At 34.7% G+C, this 19,996-nt stretch overlaps 1 protein-coding gene across 3 annotated transcripts in view; it reads left to right on the top strand.

Annotated features, from left to right (window-relative positions):
- The window catches only part of PCDH15 (protocadherin related 15), a 2,110,989-nt gene that overhangs the window by 1,980,685 nt on the left and 110,308 nt on the right, over positions 1–19,996 (top strand). For all 3 annotated transcript variants that reach the window (XM_074232276.1, XM_074232274.1, XM_074232275.1), the window contains one exon: positions 11,025–11,152. In XM_074232276.1, coding sequence (XP_074088377.1) covers positions 11,025–11,152 — 128 coding nt within the window. The remainder of the gene's footprint in view (positions 1–11,024; positions 11,153–19,996) is intronic.

Here is a 19,996-nt window from a genome sequence, read left to right as displayed (position 1 = left end):
TTTATGGTAACATTTTATTAATCAGACTGCAAAATTATAAAAATTAACTTGATTGTCATCTGAGGAAACAGAATATATGGTCAAGGATGATCTAGTAAAATGTTTGACAAGTGAATCTCCTGAAAAAAAGATATTTGTATACTAAATATGCACATGATACACTTTTAAGGTTAATTCACATTGTTAATATTTTCTTCATCATTTTCTTAAGTCTAAACAATTAACAAAATAACAAAGTAAGCCTGGGTTTTAGCATTTGCTAATCTTTGAGATGCTCTTGTTCACAGTGAAAATTTAAGAGTTAACTCAGAAGAGGCAGCTAGGTGGCATAGTGAATAAAGCACCAGCCCTGAAGTCAGGAGTACCTGGGTTCAAATCCAGTCTCAGACACTTAATAATTACCCAGATGTGTGGCCTTGGGCAAGTCACTTAACCCCGTTTGCCTTGCAAAAAAAAAAAATGAGTTAACTCAGTTCAAGGTGTCACCTGTTGGCCCCAATGTGGAGGATAATATAAGATTTAAAATCAAGGGACTCATTCAAAAAGAAAAATGAATTTGAAAGACATAAACACTCTGGTCATTCCAATGCCCAGCCATGACTGCCAAAGACATATGATGGGAAGGCTAGCCACAATCTGACCAAGAGGAGGACTCAAAGACTTATTGAAGTATATAATTTTGAAGACAGCCAATGTATAAATTTGTTTAGTCTGGTTACCATTATTTGATACAGGAGTATTTTTTTTTAATTAAAGGGGTATCTGGAAGGGGTATTAGCAAAAAGGAAACCAATATAAAAGATGAAAAAAGAGGTCAATGTAGCATTTTGTTAAATACATAGAACAAAACACAAAGAGATCAAAAGAAATACAAACAGTACAATACTGACACTAATTTATTGAATATTTTTTACATTAAAAATGAGATTACATAATAGAGATTTGGGTTTACAGTTGGAATCTTTTTGTGTTGTTTATGAAAAAATCATGGTTACCAAGTTTAGACAAGTAAAAAATAAAAATTATTCAAAGGAGAAAAATGGTGAATTTTGGCTCAAAAGCATCCAAAATATTTTTGATCCTTAAACTCTGAATTTTGACTCTGATGCTGTAGGTTATTTGACATTCAGTAAGCTATTCAGAACCTTCACAGACACCTTTTTTGTAATTTTCTTATCACTGAGTTAAAAGATTATTCCCGTATCAAAGATATATATTGAAGAATTAGCCAGGACCTGCTGCCTTGTCTTCAGATGTGGTTATTTGAGATAAATAGTGTAGTACAGTGGGCAAAAAGAAAAAAAAAGCTTAATTTCAAAGGCTGGAATCTATGATCTGATCCCTGATACTTATTAGCTAAGTAACTTAAGCAAGTCATTAAACCTTCATTTTCTCACCTGCAAAGAGAGAATAATTAAGTTTGCATTATCTATCATTTGATATCATTTTAGGCAGTGAAACATTGTTGACTTCAAAATTTGGCATCAATATCACTATATTTATTTGAATTAATATAACTTAATCAACATTCAAGTGAATTCAGGATTTTATCAATAGAGGTATTTTCACCATTGTACAGAACAATCCATCCACAACTTGTCCTGTGAAAATTTTGAACATATCCAGTCTGAATAATATTAATAAAGTATCCATTCGACATGTCTGCTTTCCATGACCCACCCACTCCTTTTGTATTTTAAATTCTCTCTCTTGGATAATCTCTCTCATGACATTGCTTATAAAAATCACCAATGGCCATACACCACATCTTTCATTCCTGCTGTATGTCTATTGCCTTTTTTATTACTCAGTTTCTATTCTTAAGTAAACTTGGAGTACCATTATTCATTGCCAATTAGTATCATTGAAAGACTACCAGCATTTGCCAAAAAATAAAAGCAATTTTTGTTTCATGGAATAGTATGGGATCATTAAATACAATATGTAGTATTTTGTACACGACCCAATCAATTTTTCTGACTCTATTCCCTACAATTCCAAACCTAGTTCATTGTCCATCTATTAAGTTTCTCTAGTGATGCCTTGGTAGTGAAATGGATAGAGTACCGGACTTCAAATCAAGAAGACCTACATCAAATCCCGTCTTGAATTTACTAGCTTGCCAGACTGTTCATTCAACTGTAGAATGAGGATTACCACAGGGCTTATCTCTAAGAAGCGCAGGATATGTTTGCAAAGTGCTTTGCATAGTACCTCATTACTGTTATTGTTGTTCTTCCTTCATTCTCTTTTTTTTAATTATATTTTTTTACAAGGCAAATGGGATTAAGTGACTTGCCCAAGGCCTCACAGCTGGGTCATTATTAAGTGTCTGAGGCTGGATTTGAACCCAAGTCCTCCTGACTCCAGGGCCAGTGCCCTATCCACTCCACCACCTAGCTGCCCCCTCTTCCTTCATTCTCAAAGAGACCCATGAAAAATGCTATTTAAATGATTATTCTCTTTCTCTAAGATGATAGCTACATAGATCCCTAGATAAAAGATAGGGCCATACTGATGGACTAACTCAAACACAATTCAATCTAATGGTTTATTCAAATTTGAATATTCTTCTTCCACTTGGTTTTTCCTTTGTAGTCTTGAGTTGTGAATTGAATTGAAAAGGCATAATATTCTAGAGCTGGATGGAATAAGGACAGTATTATCGTAGGTATAAACTCAAAGAGGACTTCATCATCCAGAGGAAATCTATCTCCCAAGAGGATTCTGGATATACAAAAGGCCAGTGGTGAACATCTTTTGTGAATAACCATCAAACAATTATTCATCTTTATTAATATCAATGATTAGATATTGTTAACAAATTCCTGTCTCTATGTCAAAGAACCTTTTTATAATATTGCATGGTAGGTCACTATTTAGGATTCTTTTTGTTCTGCTGAGTTAAAAGAAATGATAAAATATGAAAATGATGGACTCGCATTTTCTACATCTTTTGGCCAATTATATGACAATATGGTCAACTATTCAAGTTTTTTGTGAAAACCTCCTTTCTCTCTTATTATATTTTCATTAAGGATACCCTGGAGAGATGGCTAGCTTATTCTTTTGTGTTTTGTTTTTGTTTTTTGTTTCTTCAAGTTAATGGAGTTAAATGATTTGCCCAAGGTCACATAGATTGGTAATTATTAAATATCTGAAGCCAGATTTGATCTCAGTTTCTTCTGACTCCAGAGTCAGTGCTCTATCCAATGTGCCAGTTAGCTGCCCCAGCTAGATTATTCTTTAAAAGATTTTATAGCTAGCTGTACCAGATCTAAAACTATACTATAATGCAGCCGTCATCAAAACTGCCTGGTACTGGTTAGGAAATAAAGTAATGGATCAGCGGATTAGGATAAGTTCAGAACTGCAGTAAATGACTACAGCAATCTACTATTCGACAAACCCAAAGACATCAGCTTCTGGGAATAAGAACTCACTACTGACAAAAATTGTTGGGAAAACTGGAAAATGACATGGCAAAAACTAGGCATAAATCCACATCTCATAGCCTATTCCAAAATAAGGTCAAAATGGGTACAGGATTTAGACATAAAAAGTGGTAGCATAGATGATTAGACCAAGAAATAGTCTATCAGATCTATGGAAAGAGGGCAAATTTATGACCAAACAAGAAGTAGAGCACATGATAAACTGCAGAATTAATGATTTTGACTATATTAAATTAAAAAGGTTTTGCACTAATAAAATCAATGCTGCCAAAATTAGAAGGAAAGCAGAAAGCTGGGAAACAATCTTCACCACTAGGAGTTCTGAAAAAGGTCTCATTTGGAAACTATGTAGAGAATTGCATCAAATTTATACGGTCACAAGTCATTCCCCAATTGATAAATGATCAAAGGATATGAATAGATAGTTTTCAAATGAAGAAATTACATCTATATATAATCATAGGGAAAAAATGCTCCAAATCATTATTAATTAGAAAAATATAAATTAAAACAACAATGATGTATCATCTCACACTTATCAGATTGCTTAAGATGAGAAAAAGGGAAAATGATCAATGTTGGAGAGGTTGTGGGAGGATTGGGACATTGATGCATGGCTGGTGGAGTTGTGAATGGATCCAGCCTTTCCAAAGAGCAATATGGAACTATGGCCAAAGAGCAAGAAAACTGTTCACTCCTTTTGACCCAGCATTTCCAATTCTAGTTCTATATCCAGAAGAAATTATTTAAAAAAGGAAAAGTCTTGCAAGTTCCAAAGAATTCATAGCAGCTCTTTGTGAGGTGGCAAAGAATTGGACATGGAGGGGATGCCCATCAATTGGGGAAATAGCTAAACAAGTTATGGAATACTATTGTTCTATGAGAAACCATAAATGGCCGAACTCTACAGGAGCATAGAATGACTCACAGGACCTGATGCTGAGCGAAGGGAGTAGAACCAAAAGCACAATGTACACGTGAACGATATTGTAAGATGAACAACTTTGATGGAAGCAGCTGATCTCGGTAGTCCAGAGAGCTAAGACAACTGTATTTGACTATCAGAAAAACAAAACAAAACACACACTCGCACACAATCACACACACACACACACACACACACACACCAAAATCTTTCCAAGTCGGATGAACACTTTATAAAAATTATCTCATGTATTTCTTTCCCTTAACCCTACTTCCTCATCCCCCAAATTACTAATTAGTAAACATGTGTATTAAAATATGTATGCACAATGCTAACCTGACTGTTAGCTGCTGAGGGGAGGGAGTAGAGGGAAATTTTGTTATTTAAAAATATACATGTGCCTATGGATGAAAATAATAAATAAGTTTATTGAGAAAGTTTTGTAGCTGGTAGCAATGTGCGTTAATAGTACGTGATGCTCTCTCAATTCTCTTTCTTTTCAGTATCATTTCTTTCCAGCTTTTTCCCCATAATGCAATACCTTACTGTTCTTGTTTTCCAAGTTGAACTGTACCACCAAAATGTGTCTCCCGCATCTTTGACCTGGCTCCAAAGCTAATCCCGTGTGTGTTTTCTTTAGGGTAGTTTCTACTAGTTCATATCTAAGCAGATCAGAGAATAAGAGAAGGGCCAGATAATATGGTTCCACTTGACTCAATAGTGAAAATCGTTTGTTATTGAAGTGTTAATAAATCGATTCCATTCTTGAACTGTTTTCTTCTTGAGCATCTAATTTTAGGTGATCTTGGAATAATATAGTACAATTTTGTCATCTCACCAAGCCTTCTACGCATTATTTTTTTGAGTCCACTAGCTGGAGTGATATCCCCACTTATCACCATCTGTAAACCTGTTCTGCAATATAGCTAACAAAAAAAAAAACTAATGATGATTTTGAGCCTGGAGACAGAAGACTCATCCTCCTTGGTCCAAATCTGGACTTGGATATTTACTAGCTGTGCAAGTCACTTAACTTTATTTGCCTCAGTCTCCTCATCTATAAAATGAGCTGGGGAAGGAAAGTGCAAATAACTTCAGTATCCTTTCCAAGAAAACTCCAATGAGGCCTACACAAATGATGATTTTTAGCTCCATATTGGTCATTTTAGAACGAATTCAAGTATTTGCTGGCTCAGTTGATTTCTATGCTCTTTAGTCTCATTGGGACAACTGGTTTTCATTTTTTAAACTCCCGTGGGAAGTAGTGATAGCCCATGTTAATATGTTTCCCTTATATATCTCCTGGGTTTTAATATTATCATTTACAAAAAACAGAAGATGAAGGAAAATTACAAGAAAAAGAAAATCCTAATTTAATGTAATCCTCTTATTTTAAAGAAGAAGAAATGGAGGCCGAAAGAAATTAATCTATTTGCCCAGGTCTACCAGTAATAAAAATAAAAGCCTGGATTAGAATCCATTCAAATGCAACAATTTCTATAAAACAGTGATAGGTTATATAGAAATCAGGTTGTTTGGTGGACAGTGTTTTAAAGGGTGTTTTAGTTAATCTCAAGAAATAAACTACCTTATTTTGAGGTGGTATTTATTTTTGAAAGTATATTTAATGATGTAAATAGGCTTTTAGAAAATGTTATGTATAAATATCTCCACATCTCAAGGTACAGTCTGCTAGCTACTAATGGGCTATATATAGGGAGAGATATAGTTATGGATATAGATATAGATATATGTATCTATTTTTGTGGCATCTAATGGGGACACAGGTGTGCTTTGAAATTAAATAAAATGTTCAGTGGTTTATGAGGATACCTCAAGGGAATATCTAAAATGTATCATCTCTATTTCCCATAAATTTCCTGATTTTGACAGTAACTACCTCTGAGGCCTGGTGGTACATAATGGAAGAAATGTGAATTTGATACCTAAAAGGCCTATATTTGAAGTCAAATTCAGCCACTATCATTAAAGATGTGACTTTAGGCAAACCTACTCTACTAGCTATGTCTTACGTCCTTTATGTGCCAAGTGTTGGATTTGGGCTAGATAATCTCTCAGATACCTTGGAGATCTAATATTCCAAGATCACAAAGAAATGTTAACTTTAAAATAAAGAAACTCTGGAGGGTTATGAGAATGGAAACTTCCTGTGTTGTCTAGAAGCGGAGTAATCCTGGTTGCCGTCAGCTGCTTCCCCATATTTGTTGTTGTTACTTTTGTTCAGTCATTTGCAGTTATGTTTGACTTTGTGTCCTCATTTGAGGTTTTCTTGGTAATGATACTGAAATGGTTGACTATTTCCTTCCCCAGTTCATTTTATAGATGAGGAAACTGAGGCAAATAAAGTTTAGTGACTTATCCAGGGTCACACAGCTAGTAAGTATCTGAGGCCAGATTTGAATTCAGAAAGATGAGTCTTCCTATCTCTAGAACCAAAACTCTCTATACTATAGCACGTAGCAGCCCCAAAATGTAATGTGGTATCATCTAAAAAGAAGGGAAGGTGGAAGAGAGAATGAGCTGTTAAGAACCAATGTTAAAAACATAGTCAAATGAGATCATATGCTTCCATTTACTTTATCCCCTTCTAACGTCCAAAATCACATCCCAAGGGTGACCATGCCTCCCTTTGCAATTTCTGCTTTTGATGGTATCAATATGAAATCAGAGAAGTTGACTACATTAATTCCCAAGTAACCATCTTTCTCTATTAAATACATATGACCTCTCTGAATCAAGGAACTCCTGCTAATAGCTATTATACCTACATCTAAAGACCCACTTAGTGAACTTTTCTATGATGACATGAGTTGGTAGTGTCTTCTAAGTCATTATTATCCCCATTCAAATATCCTGAAGATGTTGGTTGTCAACAACATAATGACCAAATCTGTGAGTAATGAAGACCTCTACCCTATTTATTTCCATTAAGAGGACTGGTTTTAGTTTTGGTCTGTGTTTTCCTAATGAAGCTCTTTTTAAAACCACAAATATTATTTTATGGATAGAACAAAGTCCAGATGAGACAATCTGCTATTAATCCAGATTCACATTTGTTCTGTAATTTAAAGTCTTTGCCAGTTATCTGGAACTTGAAAGTAACTTTAGAGGTGAAGACTTTGCTTAGAATAACACACTCATCATGTGTGCCAGGCCAGCAGTTCTCCAGACTCTATTCATAAAAGCCCCCAGGAGGGGCTTACTAATAACCTGCTTAATTAAATGTATATAAATTGAAACCACCAGGCTGACTGACCACATTAGGTGGTAAGTATCATGTCTTCTTCCTGTAGATTCTGATTATTTTTCTAGAGTTCCCAAATAAGTTATTAATTACAGCCTCCTAGTGGGCATCAAGTTTTGCTCACATTCCAATCTAATGTAATTATGCCCATGTGGTTATTAGGTAATTCACATCAAAAACACCTCTCAAAAGCATGTTTCCTCCTTAAGGATAAATGTCATTGGAAAACAGGTAAATAAATATGACAATATTTTTAAGAGGTTCTAAGGAAAAATATTAAATAACTTTATTCCTTAAAACTTAAAAGTCTCTTAGTGCTAATCATTGAGAACTCACATTCCCTCTGGTAATCAGTTGTGGGTCTGATAATATCCAGAGAATCCTCAGGCTTCCATTCTCTGTCTATACAAAACACCATGTAGACTACTAGTCCATTAGTTAGCATCATGGATACAGCAAGGCCTCTGGAGTCATCAAGAACTAAGATTAAATCTACTGTAAGATTTTTACTAGGCTTGTATCCTGGACAAATAACCTTTCTCAGCCTCAGTTCCCCCATCTATAAAATGGACATACTTATAGCACCAATATCATAGGGCTACTCTGTGGAATCAAATGAGATAATATACATATATATAGATAGATAGATAGATAGATAGATAGATAGATATAACATTTTATAAATTTTCAAGTGCTGTATAAAGGTTAGTTATTACGATAATAATGAATAGGACAGTGGTGGGACTGATAAGAGAATTCTGGAGGATTCTAGGACTTGGAACTGGATGAATTCTTCAAGGCAAAAATAGTCCAACCCCTTTATTTTATTGAAGAGGCAATTGAAGCCCAGTTAGGGGAAGTGATATTCCAAGTCACTATAGTAGCAAATCTCCTTGTTTCAAGTCCTGAGTTCAAAAATCCACTAACCCACACTCACTTTCCCAAATTGTTTCATTGTAATATGTCTAGATAGATAGGAGGAAGGCAGGAAGGCAGGAAGGAAGGAAGGAAGGAAGGAAGGAAGGAAGGAAGGAAGGAAGGAAGGAAGGAAGGAAGGAAGAGACATGTAAATAATGAGATAATAATCAAATATGTCATGTAAATATGATTTCTTATGTTTCTAAATTATTGTATTTTAATGATTGGAGTATTTTCTAGATAGAATTTCAAAAAGTCACATGCATGAAAAATTCCAATGAAATTAAGTGAATTTCAGATATGATTTTTTTAACCTGGTCTCAGATAACATTGTTTATGGAAATTCTCTAGAAGGGATTTTCTTTCCCAATAGCTGTTCTTCCTCAGAATTGTCTTGATATACTTATCACAGTTCAGTGCTGACACAAAACAGGTTTAATAAATAATGTATTAATGATTGATTATTTGCTCTTCAACTGAATAATTTTAAGAGGTCGCCTGAGGAAAGGAGATTAAAGGACTTGTGTAGGGTCAAACAGAGACAGATCTTTAGGTCAAATTTTTCTGAATTTTGGTCCAGTTCCATCTGTCTATGTTTTGCTGCCCAATTTTGCCCCAAATCTAATTTTTATTCTGAAAATAAAATTCCATCTTCCCTATTTTAGAGAAAGTGTCATTTTAAGATGTTTCCGAAGAGGTTCTTAAAACTGAAATCCTAGAAAAGTTTTAGTTATAATTCAATAGATTATATATAGTATGTCAGTGTTTTATATGCATGTATATCTCATTTTGGATTAAGGAAGACTGATTTCAAGTCATATCTAATCCTCTAATTTTTTTAATGCTGATGTCTCTTTTTCCCACTCTAGCCATTCAACATGCCTGTCTAGGAAGTTGACATATAATAATAATAAATTAATAAAAATAAAGAAGGAAAAAAGGAAGGGCAGAAATTTTTCACTAAAACTGGCCAACACACCAGAGAAGTTTGATATTCTATGCAATGTTGAACACTCAAATCTTCTACCTCTTCAAGGTCATGAGGAGGGAGGAGAAAGAGAAAGGGGAAGACGTGTCTTCTTAGATCTCTATTTTGGGCAAGCAGTCATCGCAACATAGCTAAATCAGTTTTGATTATTTTGCTCTTGTTTCTATTTATAGAATCTTATCTGATCTTCTCTCTTATCTTAATTATTGAGCTTATTTTTTCCTGGTTCTATTTACTTCATTTTATATGAGTTCATATAAACTTACCATGCTTGTCTATATTCATTATATTTGTTGTTTGTTGTATCACAGAAAGTTCTAGAGTATTCATATACTACAATCAGTTTACTCATTCTTCAAGTGAGGTTTCTAGGGAGTCACTGTGGCATAACAGATAGAATGCAGTTCAAGTCCCATTGCTGGCATACATACAGACCATGGACCCTATACAACTCATATAGTCTCTGAGTAAAGGCAAATACAAGTGTCCATATGAGAAGCTTTAAAGAATGTTAGACAGTGAGGCATAGTAATATGAGGTCAAGTAATGCCTCTTACCCAAAAGGTCTGGTTGACCCTGAAAAAAAGTTATTCAGATTCTCATGATCTCCCCCAGGTAATTCTTTATGGCTACAAGTTATAGAGACATTAAAGACTAGAATTAGTTTCTTCATCAAGACTTCTGTTTATATATATATATATATCCTGTAAAGAAATAATAAGTAAAAAGAATGAAAGAATGGATGAAGGAAAGAAGGAAGAAAAAAGGAAAGAGGGAAGAAAAGAAGAAAAGTAATATTGATTTTTTTAACTAGACTTCTGATTTCATCAGTGTGCAGAGGTCCTCTTGGAACCATATAGTCTGAGAAAGTTAATCAAAGCAATAAGAGGCTAAGAAACATGTCTAGGGTCATATAGGCAGGACATGAATCTAGGTATTCCAGAAAGTCTGACAATTTCAACATTGAGAAATATAGGTCAAAAATATAAAGAATGTATTTATAGACAGAATCTCTTCCTATAACTATATAGATATGACATAGTATAGGAGTGGATATTGTTATTTTAAGATGTATAGCTATAGAAATTCATTCAGATAGATTTTGGTTAATGACACTGAAAAAATTTGGATCTGTAGACCAAATAGGTTTATGAGAATGGAAAAATGTGGTTAAATAGCAGATAAAGTGCCACTAGAATTTATCCAGTCATATATGGGAATGGAATGCATTATTGTCAGCCAGTATTATGCCAGTGGTGGTCAATATTTGGGAATATTCTATTTATAGACTTTGGGATAATTAAGTAATATCTAAAATAATTAACCCTATCACTGAACTACAGTAATAAACATCCTTTGTTGCATAATCCATGCTGTCCTCTCTGCTAACAGAGCCCCATTTTATAATCTATAAGAATTTTGAAGGTTATTCACCTGTGTATACAACAGAAACCTATTTTTTTCCCCTCCCAGGCAACTCAGCCAAAGTGTACATTGAGATTCAGGATGAGAATGACCATCCTCCGGTCTTTCAGAAAAGATTGTACATTGGAGGAGTGTCTGAAGAGGCGCTTATGTTTTCCTCTGTGCTCAGAGTGAAGGTAAGCTTATAAACTAAGGCAACAAATACATTGTGAACTGCTCTGAGGACTTTTAATGTTAGACTATCATCAAGATTGTATTCATTGATCATCATCATAGCTATCAAATGTTTCTGGGATTGTCTCTTATCTGAATACTTACTTCAAAACCTCCTGCTTCTATTTCCACATTCATAAAATGGGAATAAGGAATTAGTTTATGATATGTTCAAATAGCATTTTCATGTAAAAGTACACACCAAGAGAAATATTGTATAGTATAGGATCTCACTCACCATGAGAGACTTCTTTGAATTAGCCAATTCCACTTTCAAACAACTTCAGTTAATAAAAAAAGGAATGTTTCCTAGAAATGTATCTTAAATTTCTGTCTTTCCAACACCTCCCCACTGACCACAATTCTGCCTACTGTCACTAAGAACAAGTCTTATCCTTCCTTTAGGTTTTTGAAAACAGTATCATATTTCTTCCTACCTGCCTAAAAATGAGAAAGCAAAATAGAAAGGAGAGATAAATATGTATTGGTGAGATGGGCAAGTTAGAATCTAAGGAGAAACCAGAGTGGATATATACCAGGGCTCTATGGATAGATGTCAGTGAATGGGTTTATAATTTTTTTAATATATTTTGGTAAATGTATTTCAATATATTTGATTTCACCAGTTAAACAATGTATTTTTATTTTATGCATTTAAAACAATATGATTCTGAGAAAGTAAATCTAAGTTTCATCAGGCTGTTAAAGGGGGAGAAGATATAAAGGATTCTACAGGATATTAAAGCTAAGAATATTAATAAAAATTAGCAATTTAAGGTTATGAAAATTTGGATGATAGAGTTAGAGAAGACAATGTGTTCATTTAGACCTACCTAAATAAACAGTTAACTATGACAAATAAGAAAGGAGCAAAATTAAAGGCAAGAGTTAGACAATAGCATGGGCTTTTCTGATTCTTTTAGGGAAATTTAAATAATATAAAAATTACCATAAAAGAAGCTAAAGTCAGACTATTTTCAACTAACAAATATGAGTTGTCTTTTCTAGAGGAGAAGAGATGACAGTCAAGGGCAATGCTTATTTATTGATAATATCTTGCAAAATCTTACAAAGGTGAATGGTGGGAGATTTGGGATAGTATTGTCTAATAAAATTAGCAGAAAGAGAAAAAGAGATAGAAAGAAATCAGATGAGTAATTTTTAACATTTGAAGATTTTATTTTTCATAAATGGACTTGAAAGACACCACTGAGAAGTGAAGTAAAACAGATTGTTCATCCACGTCCACCAGCAATGAGAGTGAAAAATCTCTATCATTCACTTCAATAGCTTTATGTGCTGGATGAGGAAGTAGAAATAACACTTAAGAAAATGAAGTCAGGAAGAGTGGTTCAATTATTACTTATAATTAATTACTTATAATCAACATATATCAGTATATAATAACCCTTTTAATTAATTACTTATAATCAATGAACCACTCAATACACATTTATTAAGTATATACTACTTGCCAAAATCTCTGCTAAACACTGAAGATGCCAAGTTAAAGATAACATAGCCCCTCCCTCAAAAACTTGCATTTTATCATGGACTATGACTAATTCTTTTGAAGTATGAAGACAAAGAGACTGTGGTGAAGGAAGCATTTTACAAAACATGGAGGATTTGAGTAGGAAAAAAGAAGCTTCTGAATAGTATTTTCTCTAGCAGACACATAATTGGCAAGTATAGATAATGAATTATTCCACTATGGCGTGTGTGTGTATGCACATATACACACAAACATATGATCAAAGATGGGAGGTGAAGGAAGGAAGGATGGGAGGGAGAAAAAAGGAAAGAAAGATGCTTACCATGTTTTTGATGCTGTGTTAAGTACTTAAGATACAAATACAAACAAACAAGTCCTTACCCTCAAGGAGCTTCGCTTTTAAAGGGTGAATACAACACCTAGAGCAGAGTTAGACCTATCTATGGGGGAAAGGGGCCCTCCCTACCTCCCATACTGACAGGTGATGCGGAGCAATGAGCCCAAGCATGAGAGAAGTAAAGCTTGCCTGAGATCCTTCAGATTAAATTCTGCCTGGTTTCTCAAAATATTAAGATAGAATTTTATCAGTAATTTGATAGTCTTCACAAACTCTTCCAAACACTGCTGTTGTTCCAACATATGGGATCTCTGCTTCTGGCATCACATGGACCATGAATTGCTAAACTTGAAGCAAATCAGATTGAGAATCACCTGACTTTCAATTAACCAGCTAAAGAGGTGGTTAATAGACATTATTGCAGCAAAACCCTGTTCCTCTGTCTCTAGCTCTTACCTAATTTTAACAGTAAAAAATTCCCACAGAAAAAAAGATGTCACAGGAGTGTGGTGGAGGAAAAGCAATGCAATCTAAATCAGATTTGTTCAAACTCTGACTCTTCCTGTAATCTAAACCAAGGTACAACACATTTTCTGTATATTGCATCCTCGAACAGGCAGTTGTATACTATCTCTAAGGTCCTTTTTTTCCTCATCCTCTTATGGGTTTTCTCTCACATTGTGACTTATTTTGTCCAATAAAATGTGAATTTGGCAGAAGTACAAAGAAGTTTTTGCAGGTCAGCTTAATTCTACATGACACCTGTAATGTGTTCAGGGCCTTTGCTAGGTTCTGAGAATACAAGAAAATATGAAAAAATAATAATCCTTGCCATCAAGAAAAGGTAGATTCAATCTACCCATGTACAAATAAGAAAATGGATGACCAATGAAATGACTTATTCGAAGTCACTCAGCTTGTGATGGCAAAATCACAACTAGATGGTAGAGATCCTTAAAAATTTTATGTACCATTCACTTCACTATGAATCTTCCTTGTATTATTTCCTAATTCTCTTAATCTGCTTTACTATCCCCCTCTTTCTATGCACAGTTATTTAAGGAGTACTTTTATGCTTGATGAGACTATCAAAAGAGTTTATCACCCACCAAACAAATTTTCTACCAACATAATCTTTATTTCCATTTATTTTTCATTGTAAAAATGATTTTAAAAAGTCACTATTTTTAACAGGAAATGATCATTAATACCATCATGATGTATATAACATATCCACATTAAACTTTAAGTATTTGGCAGGAATCCCATATGGTTTCTATATCATTATTGATATTTAAAGAATATTAATATAGAAAAAAATAAAATCAAATTGAAATTAGCTATGAAAACATCCTGTACTATTTATATTTCCTGATTTTTGTTTGCCTTAAATGTATGACAGATCTGAAAGCTATTCAATATGCAGAGTTAGATTTAGAATTTCAGATAGATAGAATCATTGATCTGGAGATGCAAGAGATTATAATTATAATCTATAATCTAAGAGACCTACATCATTGTTAAATGATTTACCTGAGATCATATGTGTAATAAGGACTAGAGCTATAATTTGAAACTGGATCAAGTGACTTCCAGCTCAAATGCTTTCATTGCGTTATTAGATTGGGACAAGCTTAAGCATGTTCATAAGATATCACTAGTTCATTTTAACCTTCTTTTAATGAAACTAGATGTCAGGCAGTCGACTAACGTTTATTAATCCTACTATGTTACAAGAACTATTTTAGGCTGGTTGGTTGGTTGGTTGGTTGCTGTCCTTCACTCTTGAAGACCAAAATGACATCACTGTGTTAAGGTCAAGGTATCGTGTACCCTCCTATGACTGATCAGACCAATATGAGCTTGGAAAGCTCAACCACTCTGGGCACAAATAGCCAATATGAACATCTGGAGTGGAGCGATCTCTAAATTTGCACATCTCATGTTTCCTTTGATCTATTACAATTTTTTTTTCTTGTAGAGCACAGTATAGGCACCCATGCTGAACATGTTGAAACTAGAATCAGATAGAGATGGGTTCAAATCCAGACTCAGATAGGTACTAACCATGTGACCCTAAAGACATCACAACCTCGCATGCCTCAGTTGTCTTATTTGATGATCTCTAAGGCCCTTCCAGATTGAAAATCTATATAAGTGAATGGAAATATCTAAATATATAAGAAAAGACAAAGAATATTTAAAAATCGCATCAATTTCAAGAGAGAGGAAGCATCAAAACTAAGGGCACAGATAGAAGTCTTTAGAAAAAAAAGTCAAATTTAGGCAACATCTGGGTTTTTCTTAAAGCTAGGGATTCTAAAGGGTAATGGCATCCAGATGTGAGAGAATTGCTTTTGCAAGGACATGCAGGAAAAATAAATAAGCATATAAAACCTCAGACTGCTTTCTTTGGGGTTTCTTTTCTTTTATCGTTGTTATTGTAGTCATTCAGACCTGAGATTTAATTGATATAGGTAAGTCCCAGTGATAGATGCTGAAACTCCCTCTTTCCGAAGTAGGTCAGTACTGGCTGTGCCAGTACCTACCAGTCTCAGAATGCTTCCTATCACACTGAGAAGTTCCCAAGCTACCAAAGCCAGGATAGAGCCTAGTACAGAACTGGGTTACAAAGCTGCCCTACTCCAAGTGTAAGGGGAAAGAAGAGATTGAAGTGGTGAAATTGAAGTCAGTCCGTCCAGAAAAACAGAACAAACAAGGACAGGACAAGGGTCACACCATTTGACTGATTAAAGGGACTGTGTTGTTATTGCTAATCCACGCCACATATATGGTTATATATTTGTGTATGTCCAAAAGCACATATCTGAATACTTCAGACAAGATGCTTATTTAAGACAGTTAAACTGCTTTTCTACTTTGAGACTGATAGTCTTGCAGGTCATGCATTGACCTGACTCATCAGCAATAAGATCAAAGCATTGGCAGCCGGACTGTTTGGGAAATGGGAGGGAGATTGAAAGCACATGTAGTCCTTAAGTGTAATGAGATGAGCTCCCCCTCCCTCTTCACCACCACTTCTAAGTCCTTAGAAGCATCCTCAAACCACTTGCCCAGGGTTTCTCCTCTTCCAGGGGGTCACATAATGGCACCATACACAGCCCACAGTCAAAATATCCTACTCAGGTTGAGGCTACCTGTTATGCTTCTTACCCTGTACATTAAAATGTAAGCTCTATTGGGAAAATTAAGTTCTTGGGGAATAGATTAGATAGATGATGGATACATACCTATGTGCATTTGCATTGATGTGTGTGTATATATAAATATATACATATATATACATATTCATTGATACAGAGATATAGAGGTTTTATAAATATCTATAGCTATATATATAACATATAGGTATGTCATTTTCCCTGAATGAGCATATAAGGATTCCAATAAGGTATATAGCTAAGTATATGTCTATATGTAATATGTATCTACATATATGTAGATATATGTATAAATCTGTAAACATTTATATGTAAAATAATAATGGAATCATTGGGTTTTTATGGCTTGATGGAAATTGAAAGGAAACTTGAATCCCATGAAAAGTTAGACCACTAACTGAACCATGATTGATTTTCCAAAGCAGAGGGTAAAAGTTGCAGCCACTCCAATTTTCCAACTGATTAATTGTGTGTAGTCAGTAAAGAGTCCAAGGAAGATCAATTTAGGAAACAGATTTTCTAATTTATTTAATTCATTTCCCCCAAATTATTGCCCCTCCTCATGCTAAAAATATCATATGGTTTACTCATTAGCTTAATTAAGTGAGAAAATATAGGCAGTTGCCAGGTCCTAATAAGGTAATTGGGTCTGTTCTCTGCTCTCTTTGGGGACTTAGGGTGGTGAGGACTGACATCTCTTGGCCCCAATCTCAGGCATTAAGAATTCTGTAAAAGTGTCTAATGCCTTTATTCTGCACAGGCTTAAATTCCTTAATATCTTTTGGAATGTTTCCCACATTTTATCACAGAGTTATTACAGGCAGCAAATTGCTAGATTTCATATAATAAAAATAATAATAAGAGGCCTCATCTAAATGCATGTTTGCAAAGCATTTTTCACAATCTCATTTGATATAACACCCTGAAAAAGATTATAGGATATTCCTTTTTACAAATAAGAAAAGAGAATGTTAGGGAAGTGAGATGTTTTACCAAGGATCATATGCCTAGCTAAATACCTAAGACAGGATTCCAAGTCAGAGCAAAGAGCATTTACTGGGCACCCATTGTTTCCAAGCTCTATGCTAGGGTGCTGGGGCTATATCAAAGACTCTATCGGAGCAGTCTCTGCTCCCAAGGAGTTTATGTTTTCTTGCCAAGGGGAGATGAGTATGGAAATATTTATACATAAAATATTGGCAAAGCAAATGCAACAAGCAAGGATGGGCAGAAAGCCCAGCAGCTGGTCATAAGTCGGGCAAGGACTTCTTATAGAAGGAAGTGTTTGAGCTGAACCTGAAGACAACTAAGGAGACAGAGATCAGGAGAAGTATACCCCAAAGTCAAGGAAAAATTAAAAATGGAATATCAAATTAATTTTAAATATTTATCAAGTATCTTTTAGCCAAGCAGTCTGTCTGGGGTAGTATTCAACATTGAAATTATCTTTTCTTCAATAATTTCACCCATTGACTGTCTATGTGAATGGGTGGAGAAGGGAGAATGTGGATGATGCCTGCCTGTCATTCCTGGATCTTCACTCACAACATTTATATAGCACATCTGCTAGGCACAATGCTAAGCATTTTACCAATATTCCCTCATTGGATCCTCCTACCAAGGAAGGTAATTATCATCCCCACTTTACAGATGAGGAAACTGAAGCAAACAAAAGAAACTTGTCCAGGTCAAACAGCCTAATGCATGTCAGAAACCATATCTTCTTGACTCCAGGCAAAGCAAAATATGCTCTCTTGTGCCCAGCTACCCCTAGATTAAATAGTTATGTAATTTAAAAGAATCACTTAATCATTAAAACTAGTTTTGTCATCTGTAAATCAAAGGGCTTGAATGAAATGAGCTCCAAAGATTAATTAAGGAACACATTTTCATTGCTAAACTGGAAAGTATCCAGAGGCGGGCAGCAGGAAAGGCAAGGGGCTCGAGTGCATGTCATATGAGGATCCAGTAATAATTTCTAATTGACTGAGTGCTTGAAGGAAAAGGGATGTTCAGTCTGGCAAAGAAAAGATTTCACATGACCATGACAGCTCTTTTTCAAGTGTTTTGAAGGCTGTCAAGTGCAAGTGGGTATTGGCTGGTTCTCCTTGGCCCTAGAGGATAGAACCAGGGACAGCAGGAGGGAAGTGACAAAGATATTACTCTATAGAGGATGAAGGAGAGGAAAAATAAAACTTCTTCAAAATGAATGCTCACTCAAAATGGAAGAAACTATCACGAGAGCCCTGTAGCTCTCCTTCACCCATCTTGTTTGTAATCTATGACAAAGAGCAAAATATAAGTTCCACTGCCCCCCTCACTTTTGTGATATTTTGTGATTGGAATATAAGCTCTTTGAGGGCATTGATTGTCTCGGGTATTTTATCTGTATCACTAGGTCTTGCTGCCGAGACGTACCTTTTCGTTCATTTTTTCCATGTAACTGGTGGCTGGGTCATGTCCCCATATTGAATCTCCTGTGCCCACTTCATAAATGTGATATAATCAAAAGGACTTCATTTGTTAGATATGATAAAAAGGGTCAAAATAAACATTTGTCCATATTTATATATTAAATGTATATATATATATTATATATGTTATATAATATATATTTATGTATATATGACATTGTTTTCAGTCAAGTTTATCTGAATATGGGCTCAGATACCAAAAGGTTGTGTTAGGTTGCCATTCTTCCATATGGAGGTGGGGGTGGAATTTGGAGTGCAGAGGGTTCTATGTACTTACCTTAGGTCTACTGGGAAAGAAGTTTTTAGAGGGCGTTAAGAAGAGGCTCAATTTTTAGTTGATCTGTAGAATCCAGCATGTCTATAGAGAGGAATGGGAATGGCATTTGTCCCCTTTTAATATTATCATCCGCTATAGCATTACAGGAGAGGAGTGCTTGATAACAAGTTGAATTACATGATATTAGAGGGCCAAACCAGAAGCAAGCATCACAAGTTGCAAAAAGGCAACCCTACAGGAAATATTTTGTAGCAATAACAGTTTTGCAAAAGTAGGATTGGCCACCCTGGAAGGTGGTGGGCTCTCTTATTGAAGGTCTCAAAGACTGACTGCCTTCTTGGGAGTTTGTTATACGGGGATAGTTCAACAAAAAAGATATCAGCTCATATGGCATGTGACGTTTCTTGAATTTCTATAACTCTGATGTCTATTTGGACATGGTATTTTTCCTTCTAATAGATTGAAAATGAAGGACTCATTTCTCAGTACTTTTTAATCTGGTTGTAAGTGGAGTGCACAGAAAAAAAAATCTTTTAAGATAATGATGAACTGACACAAGATATTAGAATTATTTACCAGTTTATTAAGCCAGTTTCCATTTACCACTATGGTCCTCCTTTTCTTCCAATTCCAAACAGTCCTGGGAACAAAATAAAATTTGTTTTTTTTAATGACTTCACTGGCATTATACTCAAAAAGAAAATCTTCCAGCATTTCATTCATCAAATATTATTTTCTATTAAGAAATAATTTTTAACTGTGGAAATGTAAAAATATAAGGTTTACCCAAGATGTGAAAGATCTTGGAAAATGGAAGAAACTTTTGTTTAAATCAAATGGAAAAGTTATTGGCTCTCATAACTGGAAATTTCTAGAATAGAGATTTGATAATCTTGTATGCATTATAAACTGTTAGATATAAAAATGATTCATCGAATAGCAAAATGATTTTTTTAAAATTTTCCTGGGCTCATTGGTAAGATGTGCATTTCATATTATACTTGAACTCCATTGAGACCAAAAACCATTCAGTGTCTGCATG

The sequence above is a fragment of the Macrotis lagotis genome, chromosome 4 (genome assembly GCF_037893015.1).
Source record: "Macrotis lagotis isolate mMagLag1 chromosome 4, bilby.v1.9.chrom.fasta, whole genome shotgun sequence".
In the NCBI taxonomy this organism is placed as follows: Eukaryota; Metazoa; Chordata; class Mammalia; order Peramelemorphia; family Peramelidae; genus Macrotis; species Macrotis lagotis.
Note: the sequence above shows the minus strand (reverse complement) of the source record. Positions and strands in the feature narration are given on the sequence as shown.